General features: G+C 38.1%; 1 protein-coding gene and 1 long non-coding RNA gene across 2 annotated transcripts; both read left to right on the top strand.

The window, feature by feature from the left end:
• The first annotated feature begins 447 nt into the window (after positions 1-447).
• LOC128367788 (uncharacterized) lies at positions 448-6,366 on the top strand. The gene is made up of 3 exons (XR_008321938.1): positions 448-671; positions 3,966-4,034; positions 5,718-6,366. It is a non-coding gene; the product is annotated as an uncharacterized LOC128367788 (long non-coding RNA).
• A 6,179-nt stretch (positions 6,367-12,545) lies between these two features.
• LOC128367768 (zinc-binding protein A33-like) lies at positions 12,546-14,855 on the top strand. The gene is made up of 2 exons (XM_053328418.1): positions 12,546-12,856; positions 13,892-14,855. The coding sequence occupies exons 1-2, from the start codon at positions 12,546-12,548 to the stop codon at positions 14,754-14,756; spliced, it is 1,176 nt and encodes a 391-aa protein (XP_053184393.1). The 3' UTR covers positions 14,757-14,855.
• Positions 14,856-27,145: the final 12,290 nt, after the last annotated feature.

Below are 27,145 nucleotides of genomic sequence, written 5' to 3'. Positions count from 1 at the left end.
TGTCACTTTTTGCTCAATTAAGTAGACAACTATGCGCTGACTCAAACACTGGTGAGTAAAACTGATAATATTTACTGTGTTTCAACAACCAGCATTAACACAAAACTTAGCAGACGGCTACGGTTACATGAGAAGGTCAGAGGTCGTCTATGAAGCCTTGTTATCTAAGTCACAGTTATTAAAAACCTTTAGTTGAGTTCAGAGCTGCTAACCATGACACAGATCACAGAGCAGGTTGACTTTAAAAGTTCCTCACATGAACTGTGACTGGTTTCCAGTATCTAACATAACAATAATACATTTGATCCAATCTAATTTAGAGTATGTCAGATTAGATTGTATCAGATTCAATGTGAAGGTCAGCACTTCACACTAAAATGACAGTTGATAAGAGGAAGTTGATAAGAAGAAGTAAACAACTCATAACCAAGCTGCAAAAGAAAAAAGCTTAAAGTCCTTAAATATACTAAGAAACACAAATGATGAAGAAATGTGTAACGGTCAGCACTTCACACTAAAATGACAGTTGATAAGAGGAAGTTGATAAGAGGAAATAAAAACCTCATAAAAAAGCTGCAAAAGAGAATGGCCTCAAACATACTCAGAAACACGAGGAGCTGCTGTCGACGCAACTCTTTTCTCTTCATTCTCAACGACCGACTCAAACACTGGTGAGTACAGCTGATTATATTTACTGTGTTTCAACAACCAGCATTAACACAAAACTTACGTCTCTCCTCACAAGCTAAAATACAAACCAACTGTGACTGGTTTCCAGTATCATCTCAGAACTGGGATGAACTGCAACACAGTTAAACAGCTTAAAGTCAGAGTCATTTGTTCCTCTGAGTGACTTTAAAGTTTAATTAGCTGCTATTCTTCAGATTGTTTGTGATTGTGATGTGAATGAACCGTCTTATTGTGATCTCCTGCTCTCACATCCTGTTTGCAAAGCAGATCTTAATCTCCATGAGATTTTCCAAATAAATAACACTTTATAAAAATAATGATAAATGTTTCTTCATAGCATCATAAACAAAGATCTGAAGGTTACAGAATAAATGAGGGTTTATGTGTCCTGTTAAAAGTCTAAAACATTAGACATTTACAGTAACTGTGTTTGTACAGTGTAAGTCAACAGCCAGCCTCTCTGCTCTCACATGAACATGTTAAACATCGTTTATCCTTTAAAGAGAATGCAGTGAAGACTTTACAACCCAGAACAATTCAGCAGTGTCTGCATTATATTTTCCACTGGCTACAAACTACAAACACAATTACCATATCCATAGTTGAAGGACTTTGGAGTTATGTGTAGAGGAGAGTTTGGCAATATTCATTCCTGTACAACAATAAATAGATAGTGTGTGTGTGTGTAAACCAGGGGTCAAAAATCACAAAAAGATGCAAACACCATTTCCCATGTTCACATGAACATGTTAAAATAGTTAAAGATAATTTCATTTTAAAATGAATTTATCTTTTAAAGAGAATTCAGTGAAAACTTTACAACCCAGAAAAGTTTAAAGGCATATCTATATAGTCTAAACTAAATTAGGTTATTGTTATAAAAATAGAAACATTTAATAATACCTAAGGGTGTTTATTTATCAAACCTTTCATTATTTTTCATTTGGGTTTTTGAATATTTCATTTTAGAAAGTGATGCCTTGATATAATTAATTATGGGGAAAAATGTAATTGATACATTAAAGTTATATCACAGTCATATTCAAGTGAATACTGACCTACAGTAGAGTAGAAACGTACTAATGATAGTCAGTTCTGTAAATGGGACAGAAGGTTTCTCGGTTTCACAGGTACAAAGTTAAAACACTGTGTGCTCGCCAGGGCTTAAAATCCAAAGTTAGTAGAGGCTCTTTGCAGAGCAGAGGATGGCAGTAGAAACACACAATATGTAATCAAGCTAAACGTGTGTGTGTGTGTAGGCAAATCTGATATACAATTGCTGATGGACTCATGTCCAAAATGGCGTCTGACCAAATGTTGCTTTGTTGAGAAACAGACAAAAAGAGATACAGTGGTTGAGCTCAGATCATGTGGGGACTGAAACTACGTATGATCACCATATGAATGGTGTGAGACCACATATGCTTGGCCAGAAACAGAGTAGACTATTTAAAGCAAAGCTTTACACCTCCTCTTAAACATGTGTCTAGCTTCAATTCCATTCAGTTCAGTTCAGTTTTATGTGGCGCCTAATGACAACAGAAATGATCTGGATCAACACAGACACAATGTATGAAAGAGCAATACTCTTCCCTTAATGACAGAAAGTGAATAAAATAAATGACATATTACAATTACAATAACACTTAAAGGACACATTTCCAAGTGAACCCCTTTCTCAGTTACTTCAATCCCTGAGGATATCTCAGCAGATAATAACACGGTTCAGTCCACTGTGGTTGGGGGAATTGTTTGTCCTACCTCACTGTAGAATGTGAGGGTGTGTGTTTGGAGTTCAGGGTGTCGATCTTCAGCATGCGACTGAGTCTTTAGTTCAACCGTACTCTTTAAACTAATTTAAAGACACCCAACATTCCCACATGAGCAGCACTTGGTGACAGTGGCAAGAAAAAACTCCCTTTTAATGGGAAGAAACCTCAGGCAGAACCAGGCTGCAATGTGCCTTGACCAGTTGGGGATAAAAGGAAAAGAGAGAAGGAGAAGTAGAAATGACGAGGAGAGAGAGAAAGGAGAGGAGAGAGAAGCACATAGAGTAGGTCCAGGACAGGAACTGGTCATCCCAACGTCCCCACCTCCACCTTTGAAGGGGTGTTCTATATCTATATCTATATCTCAAGTCTAAATTTGATAACTGGCTGACATTGAACTGTTCACAAATCCTCAGTCTTTGGTGTTCCTAAGCCCTCAGTGAACCAGGCAGCCACAGCCCTAGTCCCATCTGACTAGATTTGGGGATGAACCTAGGCAATGTGGAGACGCTGCCCTACATGTCCACCGGCCTACTGACAGAGTCTGGGACTCTTAGGCAAGTCCTCCCTTATCCACTTCTATCACCAGACATGGAGGTTTCGCTCACAATCCAACTTTCAAGCATCAAGCAATGCAATGTGCAATGAGCATTAAAGTCTATTTTAACTTTTGCTCTACAGACTAAGTTTAAAGAAGCAATTCTGCAACAGGAAGCATCTTCTGTGGTGTGATGCTTTCGGCAAGCCTCAAACCACAGGAAGCGCTGGTCATACACGTCCTCCCACAGACCCCTCGTGCAGCATACATGTGCCTAGCTATCGGAACATACCAGTTGCATAAATACATATCGAAGCCATACCATATAAAGATATGTTCACAGGTTCAGAAGTGTGTCTTATCGGAGCGCCTTGGTAGCTGAATGGTTATGGGACCTTTGCTGCAGGTCATTCATCTCTCTCTCTCTCTCTCTCTCTCTGTCTCTCTCTCTCTCTCTCTCTCTCTCTCTCTCTCTCTCTCTCTCTCTCTCTCTCTGTCTCTCTCTCTCTGTCTCTCTCTCTCTCTCAAAAATAAATCTATATACATTGAGGAGTCATGTTCGTAACCAAATGTAAATGACTACATGCTTTATGCTTAAATGATTCATAACAAAGGAGTAACTTAAACAGACCATTAAATGGTTACAGACCTATATCACATACTTAAATGTTAAATGATTAAAAGCTTAAAGTATTACATGATTAAATGTTGAGTAAGAAAGTAATACAATGAAAAGAAATGAGTACTTGATTAAAGGATAAAAATATTAAGTGGCAAAAGAACAATTTGAGATTTACTTGTGTATGTGCGTGTTGGTAGGGTGGTGTGTGTGTGTGTGTGTGTGTGTGTGTGTGTGTGTGTGTGTGTGGTTTATGTTAATATTATATTTTTCCTCATAATTGTAACATCCAACATTTATTTATTTATACATTTATTTTGACATTTCCACTTTTGTTCTCTTTTTATAGATATGTCTGCTGCCACCAAACTGAAGGCCCTGAAGGTCTGGCTGGGGATGTGTCTGGCCTTCACTCACTGTGAGACTCAATTCAGTTCAATTCAATCATCATGACACTGACATTCACACGCAACACACACACACACACACACACACACACACACACACACACCTCTGGGAGTTTGAGGGTTCTGCAGTATCTTAGCTGTTTCTAGGACTGTACTCTTCTGGACAGAGACTTCAGATGTTGTACCTGGAAACTGCTGGAGCCACATCTCCACATCCAGTCTGTGGCCTCCATGCATTGTGAGGAGCTTCTATGTCTTGATATCAGTGGCCTCTATCTCCTCTTTTGGCCAGCTTATTATACCAGTGGGGAATCTGATTGTAGCGCCTACTTTTCTGAAAGGCCGCTGAGAGACTTAGTAGGCTCTTATCTGTGACACGTCCACAAAATCATATTGAAGTCCAGATGATGTTTTTACTGCAGTTTATTTGAATGAAAAAATCAAAAAGGACTGACAAGCAGCTGTTCCACAAACATATAAAAACCCTGATGTGATCCGACTGTGAGAATAAAGTGATGAGGAGATGGTGATGATGATGATGGTCAAACAGAAAATATTGGAGCTCTATTAATAAATCCCTTTGTCCAAAACTCCCGCCGCCACCCAGGTGAAACCACACTCATGTCAATCAATGCATGTGATGCAACATGTGCAGCTGAAGCAAATATAAACATAAACAAAACATATTTTGGCTCCTACACTGATGAATGGCAGGGCATACGTGTTGATGGCTCAGACCTTGTTCTTCTCATTTAGCCAACTCTTCAAGACCTGCCTTACCCTATGTAGGTATCTGGCTGTGGCTGACTTCCTTGTGGCCTCCTCCACAAAATTGTGGTCGTCCTGTTCAAGCAGCGTAGCCTCTGTGTTTTTATTTTGTAACCTATTTAAGTATGCGTGTCTATAATACTTGGTTACAAAAGTATCTCCTTATTGCTAAACCCAACTGAAAAGTACAATTAGATCAGTTCTTCCACAGCAGCATAATGCAGTGTTGCAAAGTGAGTTTTGTTTCTCGAAATATAACCCCCCTCCTCCAGCTCAGTTTTTTCTTTGTAACACTAATACGCTGTTGTATCTTAGTGTCTTCTTGATGTTACAAATTTCCAAGCACTCCAGTATCTATGTGTAGTGACATTGAGTCAGAGGCTTTCTGTAGTCAATCCAGGCAGTGTACAAGTTGGTCTGTCTGGTCTTGCAGTCTTGGGTGACTGCTCTATCTACCAGTAGCTGGTGCTTGGCTCCACTGGTATTTCTACCAATTCCCTTCTGGGCCCTGCTCAGGCCATGTGCCTATTCATCTTAGCCGCTATGATGCCTAACAGGAGTTTCATGTTGTACAGAGGCAGGTCATTGGCCAATAGTTGGATGGAATCGTGCCCTTCTGGGGATCAGGACTGTCCTCCCTTGGGTAAACCAGTCTGGGTGCGTCCCATTCATTAAAAATAACTGACTTGATTACATACTGTAATGAATACTTAAATATGTTTAATAATTGAAGTACAAGTAACGACTTAATTACAATAATTTGAGTAGCTGTTCCTTCCTCCCTAGTTCCTTCCATCATGGGAAATATAAAACTCATATAAAAAACTGGCCACCCAGCTCAACTCAGTTAGGCTACTTGAAGGTAAAGTACATCCATCTGTCAAGTCTCAAGTTTTGAAAATAATTCCTCTCTAATATTTCTGTAGTGTTGGCATCCAAAGACGGGACCGTGGGAGCTGTGGCTCCTCTGGAGCTGAAGAGAGCCCAGCAGTATGCAGTGGATGTGATTCTTGATCCTGATACAGCACATCCTGAACTCATCCTGTCTGATGATGGGAAACAAGTATATCATGGTGATGTGGAGAAGTATTTCAAAGACAACTCAAAGAGATTTTTTTGACTACTAATGTTTTAGGAAAGCAGAGTTTGACTTCAGGCAAATTTTACTTTGAGGTTCAGGTTAGAGGAAAGAATTGCTGGGCTGTAGGAGTGGCCAGAGAGTCGATCGACAGGAAACGAAAAATCTCACTGAGTCCTCGGTATGGTTTCTGGACTATATGGTTGAGAAATGGAAATGAGTACAAAGCTCTTGCTCGGCCTTCAGTCCGTCTCTCTCTGCAGTCTCAGCCTCAGAAGGTGGGGGTGTTTGTGGATTATACAGAGGGTCTGGTGTCCTTTTATGACGTAGATGCTGCAGTTCTTATCTACTCCTTTACTGACTGCGCATTCACTGAGAAACTCTACCCATTCTTCAGTCCCTGTAATAATAATGGTGGTAGAAACTCCGCTCCTCTGATCATCTCTCCTGTATATTAAACTGCCTGATCTAGTTTCTATGATCAGCAACTTATTAAGCAGCGCCAACAATTATTGTTTTAATGATTATGTTTTAAATACACTGTAAATACAGCCACAGGAGTCTATACTAGCAGTCAGTGGATTAGAGACCTTACAATGATGATCAATTTAAAAATGAAAAGTTGGATTTTACTTTTAACTTCAGTATCCTCCCATTATTCATTCATTAACCTCTTCATAGTTGATGGATCCATCATGAGAAACGTGAAGAGAAACCAACAGAGCTTTAAAATTTAGTGAACATCTCAAAGTTTGTAAAGATACCAAGTCTGTATCAAGACTGAATGTTAGGTAAATATATCTACAGTGATGTTTAATATATAAAGATATTTTTTTCATTAAATGCAATGATGCAACCATAAAATTCACATTCATCATATTAAGGTGCAGCCTAGTTTCATATTACTCTTTTTTAATTTGCTGAATATTTTAAATTATTGAATATTTGTAAAAATCCTTTGACTGCTGTGGCTTATTCAAAAATATGATACGTGTATTAAATTAGAATTGATTGAACTTATTTTTTAAATCTTCATTGATTATATTCTTTCACTGTTTCTACTGTTTTATCTTTGATTATTTTATTCTCTAATTATTTTATTGTTGATGTTTCATGTAAAGAACTTTGGATGGCTGATCTGTGTTTGAATAATTACCAAATAAAATTGTTTAAAAATCCTCATAACAAGTTTGTGATAGATTGTTTTCCTCTCAAAGTCACTGAAGTTTGGATGATGTTGCCTGTGTTTCGCTCCTGTGTCCAGCAGATGGCAGCATAACAGCACATATAGTAGGTTAGAAATGTTACAGATTTAGATTTTATGTAAACAGGCACCCCCAACCTCCCTATTTTTATTAATAATAATTTAACTATTCTAACATTTATTCTAATAATTGACATTTTACAAAGACTTTAATATACATTAATACGGTTTTACATCAAAGTAATACACATTTACGCCAATAGATGGTGCTCTAGTACTGCTGTGGACCATTAGGGAGACAAGCTACCCAGCTCAGCTCATGCGCAGCTCAGAAATAAACAAGTTCAGGAGCAAGATGCTAAGTTTGGTCCTCTCGCTATTAATCCACAGGTACGGTAAAACTCATTTTTCTGCATTTAGCATGGTTCAATATCTAATGTAAATGCTTTAGAAGTTGTTTGGTAATGTTGTGACATGATTTTGAGACATGTAGTGTGTTTAGTAAGCTGCTTCTGTAGTTAATTATACTGACGTGCATCAGCTGGTTAAACTGTTTTTCATGTCGACCTATTGTTAAGAGTATCAGCCAGCAGTGAGTAGCGGTGTTAAGAGAAATGTTATGTTCAAATTGCATTCATGTTTCCGGCGCGGTATCGCCATTTTGTTCTGTGTGTGAGTGAGTGTGTGTACGCGTGTGTGTACATGTGAAAACAGGCAAAAGAGCGTAACCTGTAAGAATATTGTAGAAAGGGTTTGTTTATATTATCCTAGTGTAATGTGACACACACTAAATGTATGGTCACAATTTATGTTATTTTGGATTGTTTATTTATGTCATTTATGTGAAAAGAGCATTTTATATGAGTCATAATGTTCAAATATTGTCCCTTGTTTAATCTATAAGGCTTCCTTACAATATATACTGCAGATGTGAGTGTTGCCAGCAGGGGGCAGTGTGGCGTGTTACTTTTACAATATTGCAGATGTGAGTGTTGCCAGCAGGGGGCAGTGTGGTGTGTTACCGGTTGTTGGATCCTCTTCTGAACGGACTTTCGTGTCCTCGTTCATTCTGCTGTTTATTCAGGTTTGTGAAGTATTAACAACTTTTATAAGAACATGTACATGTTACTGAATGTTTAATGTACAGGTTAAACTGGTTTTGGAAGAGTGAAATATGTATTTATGTGCTTTTCTGAACAAGTAGAGAAAGGTCTTTTTGTGTTTTTTTTTTTTCAAGATGCCGCCAGCTGTTAAATTTCTCTATTGATACCAACATAAGTTTTGGTCTAGTTTTGGCTCCAGTACATTTCATACCGTTATGTGAATATTATCTGTTTGACTGTTTAAGGTATAATGTTAATATTTTCATGAATATGGCATAATATAAGCGGTGTTGAGAGAAGTTAGCTTTGCCAGCCAGCAGCTCATGCATTCTTGCTAACTGATACATTAGCAGTATTTAGCTCTTTTTTTATTTGATTTCACACTGACAGAGGTTAGAGAGAAACTGTATTTGAGTGTTTTCTGTTGTTGGATGTGAACTAAAATGTAAATGTAAGCTCAGTGAAAGGACTGAATGATAATGTGTTAAAGCAGCAGTATACTGATTGAACTGAGAGTTTAAATAGTGAATGAAAAATGTGTTTTATCTGGAAAAAGAGGTTATAAATACTCATTTATTTGTATTATTACATTATTTTAATGTTTTTGATTTTGTGGGTCTTTGTGTGGAATAACAATGAAAACTGGGAAACATACAGAAAGAGTTATGATGAGATTAATTTTTGCATATTTGTAAATAAAGCATTGTGCTGAGCGAGGCTGAACTGGACAGAAGTAACACCAACTGTCTCATCTTTTCTCCTGTTCATTCAGGTATATTATCTGTATTCAGGCTCTCAGCTGAAACCTGTAACAGTAAGATGAGTGTAAGCAGGATTGTATATGTTATAAATTGAGTGAAGCCAATTTCTGTTTATATGAAATATGTTTAATTATTTTGAATTCACGTGCAGCTATATTTCTTTTGGCAGAATGTTTTTATTATTTACTATTAGTTTGGTTACACTGTCTTTTATTTTATTAGGTTAAATATGTTGGCATTGAGTTTACGTCCACTAATCAGAGAATTAAGATGGAATGTGAATTGTATATAATTGTGTGTCAGAAATAAACAAGTTCAGGCATGAGCAAGACACTAACTTTGGTCCTCTCTCTATTAATCCACAGAGCTATTTAATGTGTATATATTGGCTACGCAGTGCTCCCTAGCCTGTGTAACCCTTGCTGCTGGTCCAGATTTCCCCGAGGTCTGGTGAAGGTAACACACACATCAGAGAGAGGACAGGTTGATAAAGGCAGGGACAGACTGCACACACCTCAACTTCCTCATCTGATTTAATAACAACTACAGGAGAAAACAAAATACAAGAATTACATGAAAAGATTAAAACATTACAGAACAAACAGTGAGCTGAACTTTGGACTGACTGATTCTTTCAGAGCTGAAATAAACCAACACTGCAGAAAAAGAAGATAACAAGACTTCAATCAGGAGGGAATTCATTTTTTAAGTGACATTTATTTTATTGAACATGCTTATAATGAAGAAATGTGGTAAAGTCTGTGGTGATTAGACCCCATCATGATGTCATCATATTTATAATGGTATATCCCCTGTTAGAGTCTAGATACTGGTGGTGGTGATGAATAAAGGCAGAGCTGAGATCTGGATGATGAGAGGAAGACCAGATTCTGGTGATCTCAGAATTTACACAAATCAAAGAAACGTACGTATCTCACAATTATACATGTTGATGTAAGTTTTAACTTGATGGGTGTTAGGAGAAATCACTGCATATGTAGCGGCTTTCCAGTACCTTTTAAAAAGTCGCTGGTGAGGCAGAATAGGTCTTGTATTTGTATGACACGCTGCTGCTGTTCCAGAGAAGCACACTGAGTCCAAAAGGAAGTTTTCGGAGATTTTAATGAATGAAATGAATACTACAGCGGCTTTACACGCGCCCATAGGATGTTATATGTGTACACTTGGCGAACGTGTATCAAAGCAAACAAAACAGCGATAATGAAATGCGGTCAACAAAAATTACGGCTACCTAGACTCGCCTCCATCCCCAGTGCAGGTTGTGGCTACAGTGCCCACGTGACCCCAAACACTACATATCACCATGGCAACAAGACAAAGCTAATTAAACACAGAATAACTAATAAACAAATCAATATATGGCTCCTACAGCATATATTAACACAGAGGCAGACAACATTAGCTTCCTTTCCACTTGGCTGCAGGATTTATTGTGCAGCTGCCTCTGTGGGGTTTTATTTTCCTCCTAACCACTATGCGCCCTCTGCTGACATCTTTTAGTATTACACACTCACTGTAACCAGTACAGTACACTGTAATTGGCATTTAAATCAACTGTAACATAGTCCCTTAATGAACTGACTTTTTAAAACATCTTTTACATTTCCTTTATATCACCTTTCAAATACATATGCTGCATTTTTTTTTAACCCTTTACAGTTGGATAGTACCTGTGGTGAGGGAGAAGGAGGACTACTGAGGTGAAGTATTCCCTCTATGCTGATCTAGCAGAGTGTATATAGTATATTCCTTTCTGGTTTATTAATATATGTGTTGCTGCATGTTTTGAATGATCCATCACCAGCCAATCATTTTCATACAGGTGAAATATAAAACCAGAGAGGCGTTTCAGGATGCTCTCTTACATATTTTCCACCAAAGCAGAAAAGCCGGTATTTGCATTCGGTACACGCCTTGGTCCTGCTCACCTGACTTTCTTGAACACGACAGGTATGCAAAGCTTCTTTATGTGTCCGCTTCCCTCGTTGTTAAACTTATTCTGATGCTTATTGTAACTGATTTATGCTCCTTTAGATCCTACATTCTCCGCTCTCTCTCTCTCTCGGCTGCTCTCCTCTTGTGGATCATTACGGTATGTTACTCTTTATCTCGTACTCATCTTGTCATGCTGCATTGGTAGTGAATGAGTGTTAAGCTTCAGGTAAATGCTGCTAGGAGCCAGATAAGGTCCACATAGAGTCTCTTATTTCCTGGAGCCACTGACTGACGTTTGTTGAACATGTACAATATTTGTTGCATTCTCAGAGCTATTTTAAAGTGTTTCCTTCTGTTGTTTGGGGTCCTAATTTTTATCATTCAGGTTATTTTGTACACAATCATGTTGCTTCCTGGGTGATTGTGTTTAATCTCTACTTTCATTGGTTGCCACACTGACTAGAGGATTTTAAATGGCTGCTGTGTTTCAGCATTTTTATTTATTTTGTCCCTCTCCAGAAGCTGGGGGACTAAAGTGTTGGTGGCTCTTTGGTGCTGGTGTCTCCTCTCTTGTATGTCATCACCCTTAGTTCACTCCTCTGTTTGATTAGCTCACTTTTAATAGTATTGTGTTTGTGCTAATCAAGTTATTGCCCTTTTATTGGTAACTGTACATGATCAATTCACTGCTCTTTCAATACTATGTTTTTTGATACTGTTAATAATTATAGCTTATGAATGGGACCACATCTCTCTCCTGTTGGTGTTATGAACCTGTTTGTCTTTTGGGTTAGTGGTACTGATCAGAGGATATCATTTTCTTTGAGTAAAACCCCCAGGATGTGGTAGTTGGATTGTTTTGATGAATTCCCTGTAACCCCAATCACTTGCCACACTAATACAATGGTACAATAGTTGATTTGTTCAAATGTATTAAATAGTCAGAGGTTAGAGTAGGCATTGATGATTTTAATAACTGAGTGATTTATTTGGACTTTGTAGAAATAAGGTAAAGCATGACAGTATAGTGGTTATCCTTGTCTGGTCTCTCTGCAGAGTCACTACATCCATTTGTAGTGATTTTTGTCGTATATAGATTTCAATCCATTAAATGAATAACTTACCAAAGTCAAACGTTTCTGTTGTGTCCCCTGTTTGATCTGGGTGAGTGAATGAATGGATGAACTTCATAAATGAAGCAAACAAGAAAACTGCATTTAAAATACATGTGCAGATATTTCCCATCTAAAGACATAAATGTGCTGTATCAAATTTAATTATGATTGACAACTGCCAAGTACTGCGTGAAATTATTATAACATTAAACACAACCTAATATTTATTGATCGATTTATTGAGCCATTCTGATACACAAACATAAAGAAAACCAGGTTTCTTTACTTCTGATCACAAATATCCACGTTATCAAAATCTAAGGCTCAGGGCCTAAAACATTAGTGTTACAGCAACAACTTGAAATGAATTAAAATACAAAAATAATCAGGTTGGTATTCTTAAGTGTAGTTACATTAAGCAAAAAAACCAAACAAAACTATTTGTTTCATCATAATTGTAATACTGAACTAATAATGAATATTTCTGCAATTACATTTATTTTTTCACATTTTCACTTTTGTTCCCAGTGTGTAGATATGTCTGCTGCCAGCTGTCTGAGATCTGAAGATCCGTTTCTGTGCTCCATCTGTCTGGATGTGTTCACTGATCCAGTCACCACACCATGTGGACACAACTTCTGCAAAAACTGCATCAATGAACACTGGAACAGTAATGGCCAGTGTCCAATGTGTAAAAAAGTTTTCACCTCAAAACCTGAACTTGAAGTCAACACTTTCATCTCTGAGGTTATTTCTCAGTTCAGACAGGAAGCTCAACAGAAAGCCAGCAGCAGCAGCTCAGAGCAACAAGCTGCCAAACCAGGAGAAGTTCCCTGTGACGTCTGTACTGGAACCAAACTGAAGGCCCTGAAGTCCTGTCTGGTGCTTCTGGTGTTTCTGGTGATTCCGGTGTGTCTGGCCTTCATCTACTGTGAGGTTCAATTCAATATTCATGAGCTTTGACATATAGTCTTTAAATAACATTTTTTTTAAATGAGATGGTGGTGGCATGTGGAATTTGGTAATTAGAAGTAATTTTTATGAATGTCTATCTGTCTTTATGGTTATGTCCTATCTGTTGTGGCAGGAAGTGACATATTTAGCAGCCAACGCTCTGCATGCTTCTTTTCCCCCAGAATGAGGGGTTATTTCTCTCTTTCTGTCAGACTTCAGAATTTGGGGGAAATTTTTGTAATTTTGTCATCCTGATAGAAAGTGTAATTCCATCTATAAAGCTCCCTCATAACAACGACAGCAGAGCCTGTCCTCTCAGGTCTGCCTTTCTTTATTGCTAGACTGTGGTCACTCAGTCTGTCCATTGTCACCTTCTGTCTCAGGTTATTATCAGTTACTATGGTCAGGTATTCTGCCTCAGTATACTGTCTGTGTAAGGCCAAACTGGTGAGTTGTTAGTATGTAATATAATTTCAATAAGTGATGTATGTTTTTTCTTTGGTTGTATTTTGGTTAGTTCGAACACACCAGGAACCTTATCCAACATCTTCACATGAGGAAAGACATCAGCTGATGGACCCTGTGGAGAACCTGGAAGACAGGATGTGTACGAAGCATGATAAACCTCTGGAGCTGTTCTGTAAGACCGACCAGACATTTGTCTGCGTGTTCTGCTCTATTTTAGACCACAAGACACATGATGTTGTTCCTCTGAAAGAAGAATATGAAAGACAGAAGGCAGACCTGGGGAAGACAGAGGCTGAAATTCAGGAGATGATCCAGAAGAGACAACTGAAGATTGAAGAGATCAAACACTCAGTTGACCTCAGTAAGGAAGCTGCAGACAGAGAGAAAGCAGAAGGTGTTCAGGTCTTCACCGCTCTGAAGGAGTCTGTTGAGAGAAGCCTGAATGAGTTCATTGAGACGATTGAAGAGAAGCAAAGAACAACAGAGAAACAGGCTGAAGACTTCATCAAAGAGCTGGAACAGGAAATCTCTGAGCTGAAGAAGAGAAGCTCTGAGGTGGAGAAGCTCTCACACTCTGAAGACCACCACCACTTCCTCAAAAACTTCCTGTCCCTGAAAGCTGTTCCACCCACCAAAGACTGGACAGAGGTCAGTGTTCGTCCATCATCATATGAGGGGACTGTGGTTAGAGCTGTGGCTCAGCTGGAGGAGACGCTCAGTAAACAGATGAAGAAACTGCTCGCTGAGTTCGAGCTGAAGAGGGTCCAGCAGTATGCAGTGGATGTGACTCTTGATCCTGTTACAGCACATCCTAAACTCATCCTGTCTGATGATGGGAAACAAGTAAATTATGGTGATGTGAAGAAAAATCTCCCAGACAACCCAAAGAGATTTACACGTTTTAGTATTGTTTTAGGAAAGCAGAGTTTCTCTTCAGGCAGATTTTACTTTGAGGTTCAGGTTAAAGAGAAGACTGACTGGAATTTAGGAGTGGCCAGAGAGTCGATCAACAGGAAGGGACAAATCTCACTGTGTCCTCAGGATGGTTTCTGGACTATAAGGTTGAGAAATGGAAATGAGTACAAAGCTAATAGTGGCCCTTCAGTCCATCTCTCTCTGAAGTCTCGTCCTCAGAAGGTGGGGGTGTTTGTGGATTATGAGAAGGGTCTGGTCTCCTTTTATGATGTAGATGCTGCAGCTCTTATCTACTCCTTTACTGGCTGCTCATTCACTGAGAAACTCTACCCATACTTCAGTCCCTATAATAATGATGGTGGTAAAAACTCCGCCCCTCTGATCATCTGTCCTGTCAATCAAACTGTCTGATCTAGTTTCTATGATCAGCAACTTATTGAGCAGCACCAACAGTTAATTTACTTCATGTGTTAATTTTTAAGTTTTACATTATCAGTGTAAATATACACAATATCAATTCTACTTTATAATACTGCCACAATAGTCTATACTAGCAGTCAGTGGATTAGAGACCAAACTTGTCTTTTTACTGCTTCAGTATCCTCTCATTATTCATTCATTAACCTCTTCATAGTTGATGGATCCATCATGAGAAACGTTTGAAGAGAAACTTTGTTCAAACCAACAGAGCTTTAAAATCTAGTGAACATCTCAAAGTTTGTAAAGATACCAAGTCTGTATCAAGACTGAATGTTAGGGAAATATATCTACAGTGATGTTCAATATATCTATATCTATATTTTTTCATTAGATGTATTGATGCAGTCATAAAATTCAATATAGTGGGGTTGAGCATAGCTCAGCAGGTAGAGCACCCACCCCATGTGTAGAGGCTACAGTCCTCCCCCCTCTCTGCCTCCTGTTTCCTGTCTATCTCTACTAACCTGTCCATTAAAGGCAAGAACGCCCGAAAAAATTCAATATAGTGAGCTTGAAATTTTATTGTGTGTCTTTTAGCTTCAAGGTTTTAAATGAACAGAAAAATAATATTCAGTTACAGCTTGATTTCATATTACTCTTTTTTAATTTGCTGAATATTTTAAATGAATGAATATTTGTAAAAATCCTTTGACTGATGTTGCTTATTCAAAAATATGATTTGTGTATTAAATCAAAATTGATCAACTTGTTTTTAAATCTTCATTGATTATATTCTTTCACTGTTTCTGTTTTATCTTTTATTATTTTATTCTCTAATTATTTTATTGTTGATGTTTCATGTAAAGAACTTTGGATGGCTGATCTGTGTTTGAATAATTACCAAATAAAATTGTTTAAAAAGCCTCATAACAAGTTTGATAGATTGTTTTCCTCTCAAAGTCACTGAGGTTTGGACAAGTTGTCTGTGTTTCCCTCCTGTGTCCAGCAGATGGCAGCATAACAGCACATGCAGTAGGTTGAACATGTTATAGATTTAGTTTTTATGTAAACAGGCACCCCCAACCCCCTATTTTTTGTTAATAGTTGAACTATTCTAACATTTTTACTAATAACTGACATTTTACAAAGACTTTAATATACATTAATACGGTGTTACGTCAAAGTAATACACATTTACGCCAATAGATGGTGCTCTAGTAGCTACTGCTGTGGATCATGAGGGAGACTGTAGCTACCCAGCTCAGCTCATGCGCAGCTCAGAAATAAACAAGTTCAGGAGGAAGACGCTGAATTTGGTCCTCTCTCTATTAATCCACAGGTACGGTAAAACTCATTTTTCTGCATTTAGCATGGTTCAGTATCTAATGTAAATGCTTTAGAAGTTGTTTGGTAATGTTGTGACATGATTTTGAGACATGTAGTGTGTTTAGTAAGCTGGTTCTGTAGTTAATTATACCGATGTGCATCACCTGGTTAAACTATTTTTCATGTCGAGCTATTGTTAAGAGTATCAGCCAGCAGTGAGTAGCGGTGTTAAGAGAAATGTTATGTTCAAATTGCATTCATGTTTCCGGCGCGGTATCGCTATTTTGTTCTGTGTGTGTGTGAGTGTGTGTGTGTGTGTGTGTGTGTGTGTTCATGTGAAAACAGGCAAAAGAGCGTAACCTGTAAGAATATTGTAGAAAAGGTTTGTTTATATATTATCCTAGTGTAACGTGACGCACACTAAATGTATGGTCACAATTTATGTCATTTTGGGTTATTTATTTATGTAATTTATGTGAGAAGAGTATTTTATATGAGTCATAATGCTCAATAATGTGTTACTTTTATAATATACACTGCAGATGTGCGTGTTGCCAGCAGGGGGCAGTGTGGCGTGTTACTTTTACAATATACACTGCAGATGTGAGTGTTGCCAGCAGGGGGCAGTGTGTGGCGTGTTACTTTTACAATATACACTGAATATGTCCGTGTTGCCCGCAGGGGGCAGTGTGGCGTGTTACTTTTACAATATACACTGCAGATGTGAGTGTTGCCAGCAGGGGGCAGTGTGGCGTGTTACTTTTACAATATACACTGCAGATGTGAGTGTTGCCAGCAGAGGGCAGTGTGGCGTGTTACTTTTACAATATACACTGCAGATGTGAGTGTTGCCAGCAGGTGGCAGTGTGGCGTGTTACTTCGTTGTTGGACCCTCTTCTGAACGGACTTTCGTGTCCTCGTTTATTCTACTGAGTGAGGCTGAACTGGACGGAAGTGACGCCAACTGTCTCATCTTTTCTCCTGTTTATTCAGGTTTGTGAAGTATTAACAACTTTGATAAGAACATGTACATGTTACTGAATGTTTAATGTACAGGTTAAACTGGTTTTGGAAGAGTGAAATATGTATTTATGTGCTTTTCTGAACGAGTAGAGAAATGTTTGTTTTGGTTGTTTTTTTTTTCAAGATGCCGCCAGCTGTTAAATTTCTCTGTTGATACCAACATAAGTTTTGGTCTAGTTTTGGCTCCAGTACATTTCATACCGTTATGTGAATATTATCTGTTTGACTGTTAGCTATAATGTTAATATTTTCATGTATATGGCATAATATAAGCGGTGTTGAGAGAAGTTAGCTTTGCCAGCCAGCAGCTCATGCATTTTTGCTAACTGATACATTAGCAGTATTTAGCTCTTTTTTATTTGATTTCACACTGACAGAGGTTAGAGAGAAACTGTATTTGAGTGTTTTCTGATGTTGGATGTGAACTAAAATGTAAATGTAAGCTCAGTGAAAGGACTGAATGATAATGTGTTAAAGCAGCAGTATACTGATTGAACTGAGGGTTTAAATAGTGAATGAAAAATGTGTTTTATCTGGAAAAAGAGGTTATAAATACTCATTCATTTGTATTATTACATTATTTTTATGTTTTCCATATTGTGGGTCTTTGTGTGGAATAACAGTGAAAACTGGGAAACATACAGAAAGAGTTATGATGAGATTCATTTTTGCATATTTGTAAATTAAGCATTGTGCTGAGCGAGGCTGAACTGGACAGAAGTAACACCAACTGTCTCATCTTTTCTCCTGTTTATTCAGGTATATTATCTGTATTCAGGCTCTCAGCTGAAACCTGTAACAGTAAGATGAGTGTAAAGCAGGATTGTATATGTTATAAATTGAGTGAAGCCAATTTCTGTTTATATGAAATATGTTTAATTATTTTGAATTCACGTGCAGCTATATTTTTTTTGGCAGAATGTTTTTATTATTTACTATTAGTTTGGTTACACTGTGTTTTATTTTATTAGGTTAAATATGTTGCTATTGAGTTTACGTCCACTAATCAGAGAATTAAGATGGAATGTGAATTGTATATAATTGTGTGTCAGAAATAAACAAGTTCAGGCATGAGCAAGACGTTAACTTTGGTCCTCTCTCTATTAATCCACAGAGCTATTTAATGTGTATATATTGGCTACGCAGTGCTCCCTAGCCTGTGTAACCCTTGCTGCTGGTCCAGATTTCCCCGAGGTCTGGTGCAGGTAACACACACATCAGAGAGAGGACAGGTTGATAAAGGCAGGGACAGACTGCACACACCTCAACTTCCTCATCTGATTTAGTAACAACTACAGGAGAAAACAAAATACAAGAATTACATGAAAAGGTTAAAACATTACAGGACAAACAGTGAGCTGAACTTTGGACTGACTGATTCTTTCAGAGCTGAAATAAACCAACACTGCAGAAAAAGAAGATAACAGGAGTTCAATCAGGAGGGAATTCATTATTTTAAGTGACATTTATTTTATTGAACATGCAGATAATGAAGAAATGTGGTAAAGTCTGTGGTGATTAGACCCCATCATGATGTCATCATATCTATAATGGTATATCCCCTGTTACAGTCTAGATACTGGTGGTGGTGATGAATAAAGGCAGAGCTGAGATCTGGATGATGAGAGGAAGACCAGATTCTGGTGATCTCAGAATTTACACAAATCAAAAGAAACGTAGGTATCTCACAATTATACATGTTGATGTGAGTTTTATTGCCCCCTAACTTGATGGGTGTTAGGAGAAGTCGCTGCATATATTAACACAGAGGCAGACAACATTAGCTTCCTTTCCACCTGGCTGCAGGATTTATTCTGCAGCTCTACCTCTGTGGGGTTTTAGGTTCCTCCTAACCGCTATGCGCCCTCTGCTGACATCTTTTAGTATTACACAACCACTGTAACCAGTAAAGTACACTGTAATTGGCATTTAAATCAACTGTAACATAGTCCCTTAATGAACTGACTTTTTAAAACATCTTTTACATTTCCTTTATATCACCTTTCAAATACATATGCTGCATTTTTTTTAACCCTTTACAGTTGGATAGTACCTGTGGTGAGGGAGGAGGAGGACTACTGAGGTGAAGTATTCCCTCCTATGCTGATGTAGCAGAAAAACAGTTGCGACATCAGTACAAGCCTTGTTCCTGCTCACATGATTTCCTTGATCACCTCAGGTATGCAAAGCTTCTTTATGTATCTGCTTCCCTCGTTGTTTAACTTATTCTGATGCTTATTGTAACTGATTTATGCACCTTTAGATCCTCCACATTCTCCGCTCTGTAATTTTTAAATTGATAGTACATTCTGAGTCCACTGTGTATATAAAGTATATGAAGGTAAAATATTCATAGTATAATACTGACACAGCAGTCAATACATACTAATAGTTTAGAGACATAAAATAACACCTAACAATGATAAACTGATAATAATAATAAGATATCATTTTAAAAAGATCATTCATTACATCATTAAAGTTAAAAAAAGAATGAAAATACATATTCAGTAGCATAGTATAAACTTGGCTCAATCACAATGTGATTAATGTTGTCATTGGGTTTACTTGTCTTTTTTACTGCTTCAGTGTCCTCTCATTATTCATTCATTAATCTCTTCATAGTTGATGGATCCATCATGAGAAACATGTGAAGAGAAACTTTGTTCAAACCAACAGAGCTTTAAAATCTAGTGAACATCTCAAAGTTTGTAAAGATATCAAGTCTGTATCAAGACTGAATGTTAGGGAAATATAACTACAGTGATGTTCAATATATTAAGATATTCTTTTCATGAATTGTAATAATGCAGCCATAAAATTCACATTATCATAAGCTTGAATATTTCATTGTGTGTCATTTAGCTTTAACGTCAGAACATGAACAGAAAAATAATATTCAACTTCAGTCTATTTTTCATTAAATAATTCAATTAATTAATTCAAATAATCATTTTTTTAAGTTCACTAAATAGTTGAAATTGATTTAATATTTGTAAAAATGCTTTGATGGTTGGTTCTAATTCAAAAATATGATAAGACTAAAACAGATGCTGTAAAGTGAATGAAACTAAACTGTTTATGGAAGTGTTTTATTTTGAAATCTTTGTCTAAAGGTCTTCGCCCACCCCCTCTGACAAGGTTGGCCACCTTTACAGTGGTGGCAGACACTCAGGGCAGGGAGGTTATGATGGCAGAGATCTATACTCTCATAGCAAAGAATGACACCAAGGAGATGATGCAGGATGGGTTGTATTAATACAGAACAAACAGTGAGCTGAGCTTTGTAGTGACAGTAGGGTAACTATAAATAAATCAATAAGTCATTAGTGATAGTTATGTTGCTGTAATTGCAGCGCTGTAAAGGGGTTCTTGTTTCTGTCTGACCTTCAGATATATTCCTATATGTGTGACTGAAATCATTTTGTGAATAATAATCAATTAGCTGCTACAGAGTCCAAATTTTATCACATCTACACATCAGAGCTTTAGTATGGAATGAGGCAGGACTGGATATAAAGGACAGGTTCAACGTCAGATTCTCCAGATTAAACTGAGAGTTTGTCGGAGTGACTCAGCTGCAGTCGAGATACGTCTCTGTGTTTCTGTCTGAAGACTTTACCAGAGTTCAAAGATCTTTCTCAACAACACATCTGAGTCTTTGCAAACACTGGTGAGTACAGAAGAAAACATTTACTGTGTTTCAGAAGGTTTTAACATAAAACTTCATTTTTACTCAACTTTATATATTAGTGAAACTTTATGGCTCGTATTGGGGGAAATATGAAGTATCATAGTGTAGGTCATCTCGTTAACTGTAGTTTGATTGTACGAATACTGATATATTGTGTGTATATGAAGACGCTGTGTGCTGCTACATCAGCTGTGTTCTCTCTAATGTCTGAGACAAAGTTCTCCTGAGCTTAATCTTATCTCTTATCTAATCTTAAAACTTTTGTAAATAAAACAGTGGCGGATTCTTAACATTTTTTTCATTTTCAAGTTTTGTTTCCGCCTTCCAACCTGTTGTTGGCACCTGGCATCAGTTTTGTACTTGTGTCTGTTGCCAGTTGTCTGCAATTTGAAGATTACTCACTATGTTAATACTGTAGAGCAGCACTTACAAACACGACAAACAAACAAAGACAACAATTATTACATGAAATCAAAACACTAAAATAAAGATGGTGGTCTGGTGGTTTGATTTTTTTAACAATGACATGCACAAAACTGGCGCCCATATTTCAGCATATCCGGACTGGTTATTTTGTGGTCTAAAAGCCTTTTCTAATGTAATCATTTCTATTGCTTCAGTGATCCATCCATGTTCAATACATTTATGATTTTCCAATTTTTCTGCTAGGTGAGTCAGCAGTCAGCAGAAAGGGAAGCAGGAAGGATCAGACGGAGCAATAGTACGTCTGTGGACTAGTGTCTGGGAAAACTGCAAGTCCTTCATGTCGAAATATTCTGTATTTTAACAGGAAGAGATGACGACAAAGGTTCAACTGCTGAAAACTCTGGAGGATTTGATAGACAAGGAATTTGAGAACTTCAAGTGGCTCCTTAAGGAGGAAAGACTGGAAGGCTACCAAGCCATCAAAGCATCCCAGCTGCAGAATGCAGAGAGACGAGACACCGTGGATCTGATGGTGCAGACCTACCAACTTCCTGGAGCTGTGGAGGTCACCAAGAAGCTTTTAAAGACGATCAACAGGAATGATCTGCTGCAGAGTTTATCAGACAGCAACTCAGGACCAGAAGGTCAGTCACAGAAAGAGCTGCATTTCGAGACTGAAACAAGATACTAACCTGTTCACACAAGATGCATCTCTCACATCCAGACTGTGGAGGTCACACAGAAATGTTACATTCATGTTATTTATTAGTTTTAATACTGAAGAACTTCCACATTCACACAGACCTCCATCTGTCCACCATGATCAACACAAACATCTCTGCTTTCACTGTCAGTGGAAAAGTCTTCCTCTCTGATACAGTCATCCTCAGTTTTAAACTTTATTCACAAGAACACTGTTACATTATTTTCATAGATAAATTCCATATTATTATATTTTATTGATTATTAATTTTCTCTTTCAGTGGATGTCAGTGCTGATCTGGAGGCTTCAGAGAACAGAGTACCTTCTTCCTGTCAGACACATCCTCTTCTTGAAGTTTCCACTATCAACAGTGAAGGTACAGCTGCTGTAATCTCTGATTTGTATTTGTTGGTGTAGTTTTCACATTATTAACAGGTGAGAACTCCTCTGGACCTCTGCTACATATTGTTTCAGAAAGGAATCGTTTCCTAACTTAAGAACACTGCAGCAGATTTAGTGACTTTAAGTCTGAACTGTGGCTCATTTACATCTCAGATCTGTTTATGGTGATGTGAAGTTTTGTACCTCTCATGCGAATTTAATACAGACTTACTAAATTTCCAAATCATGTCTCTCGCTGGTTCTCTGTGTGTCAGATGATATTAGTGCTGATCTGGAGGCTTCAGAGAACAGAGGACCTTCTTCCTGTCAGACAGAAGATCCTCTTCTTGAAGTTTCCACTAACAGCAGTCACAGTGAAGCTAGAGCTACTTTATACGCTGGTATGTATTTGTTGGTATAGTTTTCACATTATTAATAGATGAGAACTCCTCTGGAGCTCTGCTAACTATTGTTTCAGGAAGGAATTGTTTTTCTAATGTAAGAACACTGCAGCAGATTTAGTTGCTGCAAATTGATTAATGCAGACTTATTAAATGTCCAAATTATGTCTCTCTCTGTTTTTCTGTGTCAGAATGTACATGCTCAGTTGTGTCTGCTTTATACAGAACTACTCTCTGAAAACATGATCACTGTTATTAGTCTTTGGAGCCATTTCTAAACAAACTAATGTGACCAAAGAATAGAGGATAGAGTTATACATCTGGACTTTTGTCCTCAACCCAAAGATAATCAGTTTACTTTAAATGTTTTGTGATACAGGTCCTTGCTCCTCACTGTGTGTGCTTGTATTTTGTGCAGCTTTCTCTACAATATTTGCAGAAAGTGATAGAGCCAGTGTGTGTGAGCGCACACGACACCATGTCAGGTTATCTGAACCAACTTGCTCTCTAAGAGCAGTCCTGATAAAATGGGGCTTTCCAGTGAAAATAAAGTGCAACGTGTTAATATACTATAAACTAAAGTCGTCGTCCCTCAACCTACATCTGTACCTGATCCCACGTGATCCTGATCTACAAAAGGTTATTTGATATTTACTGTCACACTTTTGTAATATAATAAGAATTAGAAAGTCTACAAATGAGTATTAGGGCCAGTGGTGAAAAAGTGAAATAGTGAGAATAGAGTTGTAAGTATTTCCTCACATACATACACTAAAATTTCTGTTTATTCATTAAACCACAATTCTACAGCACTGTATTTGGTTATTCTCAAATGTACATATTTCACAAAATTTATGACATTAAAATTGTATTCTCAAAATAAAATATGCTTTTCAAATTTGCAGCTTTATTTTCAACCTCTTTATAATTACAGTATGTTGCTTTTTTTCAGACAGTGGATAAGAGGGAAAACAATGATGGATACAAAGAAATCCGAAAGCCACATCCAGACAAGTCCCTGAGAGTGAAAAGAAGATTCATCCTCACTGCAGACATGGACACAGCTATAATCACCCCCCCTGAGGTATAATCTGTACTGACTGTCACTTATTACATTTCAGTCGGCCAACTCATGTGGAGTAGATCATTATTTAAATGTAGAATATGTACAGCATTAGTATTTGGGTGATCTCATGACTCAACACAATGAAACAGTGATGTCACACAGTAGGAAGTTGGGAGCAACGATACTAACTTCCTTCCAACGTCTACAGGTAGATGTTGGGGTAGAGGTCTTTTGAAATGTTGTGGATCTATGAACAACATCAGTAGCAAGCCTAACCTGTATGAGCAGTGTGGCAGCAAGCATGAAGCAAACATGTGAGCAGATTACTGGTAACCTAAATAAACTGGCTTGATTATAAGGTTAGATATACACTATATTGCCAAAAGTATTCGCTCACCCATCCAAATAATTGAAATCAGGGGTTACAATCACTTCCATGGCCACAGGTGTATAAAATCAAGCACCAAGGCATGCAAATGTTTCTACAAACATTAGTGAAAGAATGGGTCGCTCTCAGGAGCTCAGTGAATTCCAGTGTCGTGCTGTGATAGGATGCCACCTGTGCAACAAGTCCAGTCGTGAAATGTCCTCGCTCCTAAATATTCCACAGTCAACTGTCAGTGGTTTTATAACAAAGTGGAAGTGATTGGGAACGACAGCAACTCAATCACTAAGTGGTCGGCCACGTAAAATGACAGAGCAGAGTCAGTGGGTGCTGAGGCGCATAGTGTGCAGAGGTCACCAACTTTCTGCAGAGTCAATCGCTACAGACTTCCAAACTTCATGTGACCTTCAGATTAGCTCAAGAACAGTGCGTAGAGAGCTTCATGGGTTTCTATGGCCGAGCAGCCGCATCCATGCCAAACATCACCAAGCGCAATGCAAAGCGTCAGATGAAGTGGCGTAGAGCACGCAGCCACTGGACTCCAGAGCAGTGGAGATGCGTTCTCTGGAGTGACGTTCCACCATCTGGCGATTTGATGGACAAGTCTGGGTTTGGCGGTTGCCAGGGGAACGGTACTTTTCTGACTGCATTGTGCCAAGTGTAAAGTTTGGTGGAGGGGGGGTTATTGTGTGGGGTTGTTTTTCAGGAGGTGGGCTTTGCCCCTTAGTTCCAGTGAATGAATGGTTCAACACACCAAGAGATTTTGGACAATTACATGCCCCCAACTTTGTGGGAAAAGTTTGGGGACGGCCCCTTCCTGTTCCAACATGACTGTGCACAAGTGCGCAAAGCAAGCTCCATAAAGACATGGATGAGAGAGTTTGGTGTGGATGAACTTGACTGGCCTGCACAGAGTCCTGACCTCAACCCCATAGAACACCTTTGGGATGAAATAGAGCGGAGACTGAGAGCCAGGCCTTCTCGTCCAACATCAGTGTGTGACCTCACAAATGCGCTTCTGGAAGAATGGTCAAAAATTCACATAAACACTCCTAAACGTTGTGGAAAGCCTTCCCAGAAGAGTTGAAGCTGTTATAGCTGCAAAGGGACCGACGTCATATTAAACCCTATGGATTAAGAATGGGAAGTCACTTAAATTCATATGTGAGTCAAGGCAGGTGAGCCAATGCTTTTGGCAATATAGTGGATGTTACAGTGAGGGAAGTATGGAATGTGAATGGAGTTCAGACTCATTGCAAGGAAGTGTACAAAAGGTGTTTTCACACATGGTCTTGTACATTTCAGTCATATTATTTATTTTAGAGACTTTTTTACTTTTACTAAGTGATGGTGAAATTGAAATTATTGACAACTCTTTTGACTATATGTCCACACATAAGCTTCTTCATGAAAGGGTTAATACTGCTCATGGAGTCAGTTTTGCTCTCTGTGTTCAGAGTGGGAACGATCAGCAGCCAGACAGAGATGTGAATGAGCTGAGCATTTACAAACAGTGTTCCTAATGACCATTAACTAATCAACTCATTTATTTATTTATTGTAAAGGATTAACTTGACTGTTTACCTTTGGGGAAAAAACTAAATCCTTCTCTCCTTTTATGTTGTTTTCTTTTTTATATAGGGATTAACCCTCAGATATCAGAGCAGAGGCCCAAATTTCTATGAAGTGTCCATTAAAAATCCAGACAGAGACTTCAACCTTAAACTCTGTCGTACAAAGAAGGAAGAACCAGTGTGGACCCATGAAATTCAACAAGGTCAGTGGTTATTAAACAATATTACCTACACTATATAAAAAGATTCCCTCTGTCTTTTCTGTTAACTCAACCGTTCTGTGTAATTAATGTCAAATATAAATAAGAGCTGAATCAACACTAATGCACAACTAAAATGGACTTGTTGCACTAATAATCTGATTCTATCTGTTAAAGTTATGTTGTAACAATAACATGTTGGTTTTTAAAATGTCATTATTAAATGTTATTAAATCTTTTGTAGTGAATGCAATACATAAACCAACAATATCAGTTATTAGTGTTTTGTTTTGTTCTTCATTTCAGATGACTATCGAAACTCTGATGACGGTAAGACACTGCACAAATGTCCATTACTATACAAGATTTCAGATTTCAGTCATATTTCATAAATATATCACATTCATTGCAAGTTTTTCAGTTAGAATAGAGTAGAATATACTTTGTGGTGTTGAAACCAAAATGAAAAAGGCTCCTGCACACTGTCTCACTCATCGATATAGTTTTACTGAGTTGCAACATTTCATCCCTCAGACCTTCATCAGGCAGCATTTTCACCCTTCAATATACAAAAAAAGAGCGACTTATAAATAAGATGACTTAAAAGATCACTGCCTAATTGATGAGCACCTGGATTAATACTAATGATGTGCATCACCTGCCAATAGAGAGAGAGGATTAGAGGGAATAGAGAAATATAAAACATGGTAAAATAGAATAAAATACCATTACACTGAAGGACCTGATGTAGCTTGATCAATAAATATGATCTATAAATACCAGAGGTCAAAAATACATCATCGGTGCAAGCTAGAAATAAGACTGTAATCTATAGGACACTTAACATACATAATCATAGAGACTCCATGATGAATAAGGGAAAGCGACCACAACTACAAAGTCAACCATTGAACTGCGGCCTAGGGTGTCCTGGTGCATATATGGACCCCCTTATGCTTGAACATGGTGTTCGTTATGGACAATCTGTGACGAACACAAAAGTCCAATAACAGAACACCGCTCGGGTTCAGATCGGGGGGGCGTTCCTCCCAATCACACCCTTCCAGGTCTCACTGTCACAGCCAACGTTGAAGTCCGTTGAAGTCCTCCAGCAGACCGAGGGAATCCCCAGGGAGAGTACTTTCCAGCACCCCCTCCAAGGAGTCCAAGAAGGGTGGATACTCTGAACTGCTGTTTGGAC

The sequence above is a fragment of the Scomber japonicus genome, chromosome 2 (genome assembly GCF_027409825.1).
Source record: "Scomber japonicus isolate fScoJap1 chromosome 2, fScoJap1.pri, whole genome shotgun sequence".
In the NCBI taxonomy this organism is placed as follows: domain Eukaryota; kingdom Metazoa; phylum Chordata; class Actinopteri; order Scombriformes; family Scombridae; genus Scomber; species Scomber japonicus.
The sequence above is the reverse complement of the archived record's forward strand: the minus strand, read 5'-3'. Positions and strand labels throughout refer to the sequence as shown.

Coding starts and splice junctions, on each gene's coding strand:
- LOC128367768 (XM_053328418.1), top strand. CDS start 12,546: ATGTCTGCTGCCAGCTGTCTGAGATCTGAAGATCCGTTTCTGTGCTCC. Junction 12,857..13,891: donor GTTCCCTGTGACGTCTGTAC/TGGAACCAAACT, acceptor CATTGAGACGAT/TGAAGAGAAGCAAAGAACAA.